This window comes from Phragmites australis, chromosome 9, assembly GCF_958298935.1.
Source record: "Phragmites australis chromosome 9, lpPhrAust1.1, whole genome shotgun sequence".
Classification (NCBI taxonomy): Eukaryota; Viridiplantae; Streptophyta; class Magnoliopsida; order Poales; family Poaceae; genus Phragmites; species Phragmites australis.
In genome coordinates, this window is record NC_084929.1 from 6605175 (window position 1) to 6613348 (window position 8174).

At 42.7% G+C, this 8174-nt stretch overlaps 1 protein-coding gene across 1 annotated transcript; it reads right to left on the minus strand.

Annotated features, from left to right (window-relative positions):
• Nucleotides 1–1754: 1754 nt before the first annotated feature.
• Nucleotides 1755–7361, minus strand: LOC133928557 (heat shock 70 kDa protein 15-like). Its single transcript, XM_062374952.1, has 10 exons — nt 7201–7361; nt 5569–6796; nt 4890–5099; nt 4662–4757; nt 4357–4581; nt 3203–3397; nt 2982–3128; nt 2722–2871; nt 2347–2477; nt 1755–2262 (listed from the first exon to the last, which is right to left on the minus strand). Exons 2-10 carry the CDS (start codon nt 6736–6738, stop codon nt 2043–2045), a joined length of 2544 nt encoding a protein of 847 aa, XP_062230936.1. The 5' UTR covers nt 6739–6796; nt 7201–7361; the 3' UTR covers nt 1755–2042.
• Nucleotides 7362–8174: the final 813 nt, after the last annotated feature.

Consider the following 8174-nt stretch of genomic DNA (forward strand, 5'->3'; position numbering starts at 1 on the left):
TGACTAACCTTTTCATAACTTATTCAAACATGTTAGTCCACAAAAGATTTATCATTAATTACCAAAACACGAATTATCGACCTAGATGCTTCACTTGTGTCATATGGGTAAAGTTGTACCCCTACAGGGTGTAAGATCAATTCAAATTATCACGCTCTCAATCATGAGCATGCTTGGTGTCCTGACACTTTATCGTAGAGTCACATGATGATCTTGAGATGATGGTCATGCCCATTGAGAATGAGTGTGAAAAGGGAAAGGTTGATGTGATCATTTCGGGTTGATCTCTTGTATAAGGTTATTCATTAAGTTATGGGTAGGATTTTGGAAAGAATAGGATCGTGTTAGTTGAGTCATGTAAGTCTTTATACTTAGGTGCATAGATATTAAGATGATGAAAATTGCATTAAGTAAATGTGTTAGCTTATGGCTTAGCGTCCTTGCCATGTATTAGATGGATGATGTACTAGAGATGAACCTGTTGTAATATATTTTCCACTGTTGTGGCTGGTTGAGAAGTTCCAAGAGGCCTCCCTCAACCTTCGTTAATGGAGCGTCATGCAGATGAAAGGGTCAACTTTTGAGTGTGCCTCTAATAAGTTGTTTTGCCTCAAGAGCAACTATCCTAACCTCAACTCGTCGGTGTTTGATGAGGGATTTGATTATAGGGATTCAGAAACACGTCTTATCAACGAGTGTACTTCGATAGCTAACTCTATTATAAACAATATTGAATATGACGATGTAATTGATGACAATTAGATAAACTTATATGTCTGTCATATCTACACAGATTGAGTCAAATGTCGATGATCAGTAAAGTCGATTATTCAAAAATTTATTTTAAGTAGGGATGCTTGTTCACCAACTATGCGTATTCGAAGGAGAGGACACGAGATTCGGATCTCTCTTAGGATAATAGTCTTACGTGTTTTGTTGCTTTAATTAATCTTAATAGAAGACAATTACAATTGAAGTATGTCTAGAACCACTCCTTTGAATATTGGTAAGCTATCTCATGTTCTAGATCCTAAATCTTTGTCAGATTAATTTAATTGTGATTTAAATCTACTATAGATTTTAATAGGTTATTTCTGCTTTTATCCGACCTCCTCTCTCCCTCTACCCTACCTTACTTAGTGTGAAATTTGTTACATTTTGACTCTTTTTACAAAACATATTCTATAACTACAAAACATAATTTCTAAAAATACTCTTTTTCACGGTGTTATGATATTTGGTGCCGTGTTTAATAGCATGACGTTATGACAATTGGTATCATGGTAGCGGCTAGATCAAACGTGACAGCTACCCCAATACCAATTGTCACGATGTCGTTCTATTTAACAACACCGCCAATAGCCATGATGCTATAAAAAGACTTATTTTTTGACGTTGTTTCCTCGTAGATCCATAAAAAAAATGTTTTGAAAAAGGCCAAAATCTAAAAAAATCCACTTATGTAGTTGGGTTGAGGAGACGTATTATACTAAGTCTCGATCTAAACCTTCCAGATTGTGTTACTAAAATATTATTTCTTAATCTGAAGACAATTTTCACATAAAACACAATAAATTATCTAGAATATCCACATGTGCTTTGTGCTTTCACCTCATAGCGATTATTAAACTTACCGTATACTTCATCCCAGGATAAACCTTTAATTGTTAATTATCAAATCCCTACATATACTAATAAATTATATTGTACGAAATCATTTCTAAAGACTTTAGAGATGTGAGACGGCGTGAGCGTAGCTCGAGAAAATTCACAGTGAAGTACATCCAATATCCTGGTAGAAGGTGCCTTTTGGTAGAATAAACATTGGAATGAGATTCAATGGTATAATTCGACCATTGAACATTTCTATTCGATTTAATCCCGATGGCAGCAACTGTGGGAAGACGCATAACATAACTTACTCTCAACGTCCCAATCCCCACTACGAAAAAGTATGGAGAGCATCAATATCCCCTAACATATCACCTACCGAACATGACGGGAGAATTCAATCGATCATCACGCAAAGATGACAACCCAACTTATACCGCAGCATCAGCAGGATTATCAGGCTTGTCAGTGTCCATTTGCTCGGCAGCAGGCTCCTGAGCACCTCCCTCGCTCGTCGGCTCACCAGCTGCGCCTGCACCGTTTTGTTGCTGCTCCGGAGTTTGAGGCTCGGGTGCTGGGGTTTCAGGCTGCGGAGGCGGAGGTTGTGGCTTTGGTGCTGGCTTGGGTTTCGTCATGATTGGTTTGCAGAACCTGTAAAACAAGGTTTCAGAGCCAGTTGTCTTTATTGGTCAAAAAGTCAGATTAAAGTGGGTGCTAGCATCTTTGCAAGCCAACCTGTCAAGAGTTTCAGCTTTCTTCTTTAGATCAGATACGAGCAGCACAGGATTAGCATGCTTTGGTAGAACATCCTGCTGCTGTTTTTTCTCTCTTAGCCAGTTTTCTGCTTCGGAGCACTCGTTGATGACCTGTATGCAACAAAATGGATCAGCAACCGACGATAGGATTGACCCTCACTTCTACAGCAAGCGCTTGGCAACTGATTACAGAAACAACCCAACTACTGTAATATGGGATGCAAACTACTGATGACAGCCGCATGACTACCCATGTCCCCTGCTGGTCCCACCCCGTCTGATGAGTATTCCTCAGTTAGAGGTAGTGTGTAGTATAACTGCGACCAAAGTATAATGAAATATCACTCTGGCCTACCTTCTGTTTCTCTGACATGTCGATGTGGTCAAACATTTGGCCATTAGACAGAGCGGCTTCTCTGAAACTGTTGATGCAGTATACCAGTTGGTCAGCAGCAGAACCTCTTTCCATCCACTCTTTGTACCGTGCTTCAATAGGATCACCAATCTGTGTGTGAAAAAATAAAAGTTGAGTCATCTCAAACCACAAGCATGCAAGAGGAAAGACAAAATTCAGTAGGTAGAGTACACCAGGTAATACAATGAAAAAAGGAGTACCTTTTTAAGCTCTTCTAGTTTAGCAATATAGACTCCCTTGGTCTCATCCTCACCATCTTCGTACAACCAATCCTCAACCACCTGAAGCTTAGCAATCAACCCTTCCTTCTCCTCAGGCGTGACAAAATCGTTGTACTTATCGTAGAGCTAAATACATGAAAGCAAAACATTAGGTACTGCTTAAGTCTACAGAAAATCAGCAAGCTCACATCTCAATATACCTTGTTACGCATGTCATAAACATAAGCCTCCACAGCATTCTTCTTCTCCTTGGTTTCTTCCATCACTCTGTCCTGAAGAGCCATCTCATACTCTTTCTCTACAGCTTTCTCTAACTCAGCAGACCCCAACGCACCATAGACCAATTCATGGACCGGAACATTAGTTTTCTTAACTTTCTTTTTCGATGGCTCAACCTAAAATAAACAAAGTCGATTCAGAAATTATTAGTCTGACCAACACACAATCAATGTCTTCAAATCGTAAGTGAACCTAGACGTCAGGGCACCGTTCAGACAACTAGGTCGACTAGATGGCCGACTAGCCGGTACCTAGTCGGTCGACTAGGTTACTAAGTCGTCCGGACACTCCTCAGGGACAGGTAGTAGTAGGACTATAAATATAGTAGTGATATACTATACTATACACATGAGCACACATCCAAGAGGAGCAAGTGAGCAACTAGCAACAAGATGGAGGATGAAGTACACTAACCACCAGAGGAAGCATGGCGGCGGCAGGCTGCAGGAAGGACTCCTGCCGACCAGCGACAGCAGCGTGCTGGTGACCAGCGGCGGCGGACTGGACTGGAGACAGCGGAGAGAGAGGACGGGAATTGAGGAGGTTTATATATAAGTTTATTGGCTATGGGCTATTGGGCTCATGAAAGGCTGAAACCAACCCAGTTTGCCAGTTCCAACAAGTCGTCCACAACTTGTCTGGACGACTAATCGCGATTGATTGACGACTAGTCAGACGACAAGCCATCAAGATGCTCAAGTCACGTCATAGTGCCTAGTTGAGCGCAGCTGACCGATTTGTCGACTAATCGGACAACTTGAAAACACTACACACAATCCTAACAAGCATGAACAGAACATAAATATTATCCTATATATTGCACGGACAAATCAACGATTACAATTCTAACACACATGAACAGAACAAGTATATTGGCTTATAAATTGCATGAACTCGATGATTCTTTTACTATTAACTTTGTTTGATACCACGAGCAAAATTCTGAATCAACAGCAAGGACCGATTATGAGAACTCATTCATAACAATCTAAAAGGCATTGAGTGCACCTGCACACTGCGAACAAAATACCATCTACATGTACTTATCACAAAGTTTGTCAACAGCAGATCATACCTTTGCATCAGTGTCCATTGGAACAGATTTTTCCTCAGGATCTTGTGCTCCATTTTCAGCCGTAGTAGCACCCTCAGCGGTATCAGCACTTTTTGGCTCCTGCATATTCCCATCCATTCCAGATGCAGGGTCACTTGGGGCATCATCAGTGTCCATCTTTGTAGCATCCTTTGGAACCTCATTTGCAGATGAGACTGGAACTTCCACATCCTCCTCCTCCAGCATCTGCATGCAGAAGTAGCATAGCACAAGGTCAGAAAGATACTACTTCAGAGGGGGTAGCGAATGCCCAATCTTGTAATTACCGTTGCTGAATCAACTGTGACTATTCCATGGATGTTGAGACGGACTTTAACTTTCAGTTTGGCCTTCTCACCTTTGCTGGGTTGGAAAGGGCCAATCTGCATAAAGTTCAGTACATCATTGCAAATCAGCAACTCTTAAATACTAGCTATGGGCCAGAATATTATACTCAGGACAACTAACACCAGAACCTATTGACTAACATACAAAGTGTGTAACGTGTTGCTTACTGTGTAAGTGCTTATTTTTTGTGGAATTTGCTGGTCCCCCGTGTCGACATACAAAACATCAACTTCAAATGTATTGGATCTATAGAAGGTCAGAGCTTTAATGCTAGGAATTGCATTCCCCTTTGGGAATACAAGGGTTTGTTGGGGTGCATTGTCCTGGGAATCTGGCTTCCATGACAAAGCAATTGAGAAAGGAAACTCATCACGAACCTGCAAAATATCAAGCCAGCGTCATAACTAAGGGAACAAGGCAAGACAAGTGCATATCATATACCAAGCATTTGCTCAAAATATTTTTAAGACTGTATGTTCTTAAGTATATAGCATTACATCACTATGTTCAACTGTATGAGAATCAAATTGCTACTGTTGAATATGAATATAAACAAGAATATGAGACAGATGGTTCCACAAAATACACCACTGAAGTTAGAGTGGAAGACAACAGCACAAGCAATGTATAATGAACAAAATCAAGGCGGAAGGCAACGAGAACGTCACAATGATACACCAAAAGTTAGGTACAGGGTGTTTTTTAACACTTCTAGACCTTGTGGTACCCATTACTATCAATAAAGGTAAAGCATAAACAGCAATTTATGATATAGACTAGTACAGCCCAACCATTCCACAGCTAAAAACAGATATGCAACATAAGCATAAGATGATGAGTTCATACCTGGAATTCCCGCACTTTGAAAGTGGGGCTGAGAATAGCACACTGAAGAGCACATCCTCTCGCCACACACTCACTAGCATTCATAGTCCTCCTAGGTTCCTTTCCGAAAAATTCAGTGATTATCTTGATTACGGCAGGAACACGAGAACCAGATCCGACAACCTCAACAAAGTGCACATTTTCTGTTGTCAAGCCAGCTTCAGCCAAGGCCTTTTCCAAGGGCCCTTTCACGCGTTCCAGTACAGGGGCACTGATCTGTTCAAACTCGTCCCGCCTAATAAAGCCTCGGACATCCTTCTCATCCATCAAGCACTCGATGTTCAGTGGAGCCTCTGGATTGGCACTCAGCACCTTCTTAAGTTTCTCACATGCCACTCGCAACCTTATGCATGCACGCGCATTCCGGTACACATCAATCTTATATTCCTCTTTAAACTTAGCAGCAAAGTGCTTAAACAGGGCCTCATCAAAGTCTCTACCACCAAGAGACCGGTCATATGCATGTGAAAGCATCTTGAGCTGTCCCTTCTTGTACCCAACAATGCTTACCTGCATGCTGGCATGACCGACATCAACAAAAGCGACGTTCAGCTGGTCATTCTCCGGGAGATCAGTCTTATAAATACCATATGCCAATGCCGTGGCTGTTGTCTCAGGGAACAAACGCAACGGCCGGAGACCCGCAATAGTGGCAGCATCAAGAACAGCCCTGCGCTGCAGATCAGTGAAGTACACCGGGATACCAATGCAGCAGTCAGCAACCGCAGCGTTCAGGTTGCCCTCAGCAATGCCCTTCAAGTTGGACAGCACCATGGCAAGCAGCTGCGTAGGGGTGAAGGCTTGCTCCTCGCCCAGATACCGCGCGTGGACGAGCGGAAACCCATCAGGGCCCTCAGACACACGGAACGGGAAGGAGGACAGATCACGCTGCACCTCAGGGTCGGAGAACTTGCGGCCGAGCAGGCGCTTGATCTGGGAGATGGAGTTCTTGGGGTTCATAGTGGATGACGCGGCGCCGGCTGTACCGATGAACCGCTGCTTGTCCCCGAAGCAGACGATGGCGGGGGTCTCCCGCTTGGACTCCTCGTTGAGGACCACGTCGATGCCGCGCTGCCGCGCGACGGCCACAATGCAGCTCTCATTGCCCAGATCGAACCCCACCACGCTCATCTTCGATTCACCGTCAGCTCCCGACCACTACAGGCTAGATCTAGATCACAATCAAAACCTGCACGCAGCAGCGAGATCTACTGAGTTAAGCACGGAAGCGAATTCACGGAAATCTCAGCGTGTGAACATCAAACTTTGTCGACTTTAAGCATAAAAACACCCCCAATAATCATCAAATTTAAATATTAAAAATCGCAAACCCTGATCTAACCGCTCCCCCCCCCCCCCCAAAAAAAAAAAAACCAAGCCCGACCCTCCATACCCGCAAAAAAACTCCCGAAATCACAGCTTAACCTCCCACAAACCTACATGAATACCGGAACACGCGATTCCGAAATGCTAAAAATCGGTGAAGAAAAATCGCATGCCCAAAATCCACGACGGGCGCAATCGGAGCACTGAGATCAACATCGAACCAAGCGCGCACTGAAAGGAAGGGATCGAAGTCGGATCGGACCGTACCAGCTGTGGGGCGGCCGTGGCCGTGGAAGCTCGCTCCTAGAAGCGCCGCAGCTCCTCGCGTCGTCGTCTTCACAGCGCCTTCGGGAGACAGGACGAAGCTGAGAGGCGGGCGATATAGGGGTCGGGTGCTAGGGGCGGTTCGCCGTGCCGTGAATCTTCCAGGGGCTGCTGGAAATCTTGTTCTGTCTGACATGTAGGGCCCACGTCGCAGATGCCCGAATGGAAAGTTCTGGGCTCTTCGAGTGAGTAGCCTTGCTTCGCTGAGCCATTTGGAAGAGCAGGACTGCTGTCGATTGTTGAAGGGGAGAGAGATCGACAGATTGAACTCAGGTAACACAGTAGATAGAATGATTCGGTTTATTGATTTATTGATGGTGCCTGTTGGCTGTTGATAAGGTATTTCTCCCGAACTGACGGCGGAACAGTAATCACCCATTGCGATTGGCGTTAAAGCGATCAACTGCAAATATCCTTGATCCATTCATCATCTATATATTGATCTATGAATAATTTTTTCAAAAATCATATAGAAAAATATGAGAGTTACAATTATAATATGCCATTGAAAAATTCCTTAAAAACCTAGCAAGAAAAAACTTTGGAAAAAATGACATAGCATATATGCTTGTATTGATATTATCTCCTTAAAAACCTTATATGAGAAAATTTGAGAGTAAAACTTATATAGGAAAAAAGAGTGTAATATATATTATCTGATGATAATAAATATGTTATAAACTAGAGATTAACTCCCCTTAACTCTACAATTTTTGAAGTCGCCGCATGCTAATTACACGAATACATTTCTAGAATATTAAAGTGGGCAATAATTTAGTGAATAAATCTACTAGATTTTCACATGATTTCCTTTGCAAGATATTTGTGGTAATATGCTCTATGATATTGCACTTTATATAATATGTATGTATTTAAGCAATACAAGCAGTATTATTTTGATAAATAATTGTAGGATA

Coding starts and splice junctions, on each gene's coding strand:
- LOC133928557 (XM_062374952.1), bottom strand. CDS start 6,738: ATGAGCGTGGTGGGGTTCGATCTGGGCAATGAGAGCTGCATTGTGGCC. Junction 5,100..5,568: donor TCAAAGTGCGGGAATTCCAG/GTATGAACTCAT, acceptor GATATTTTGCAG/GTTCGTGATGAGTTTCCTTT. Junction 2,872..2,981: donor AACTAGAAGAGCTTAAAAAG/GTACTCCTTTTT, acceptor TTTCACACACAG/ATTGGTGATCCTATTGAAGC.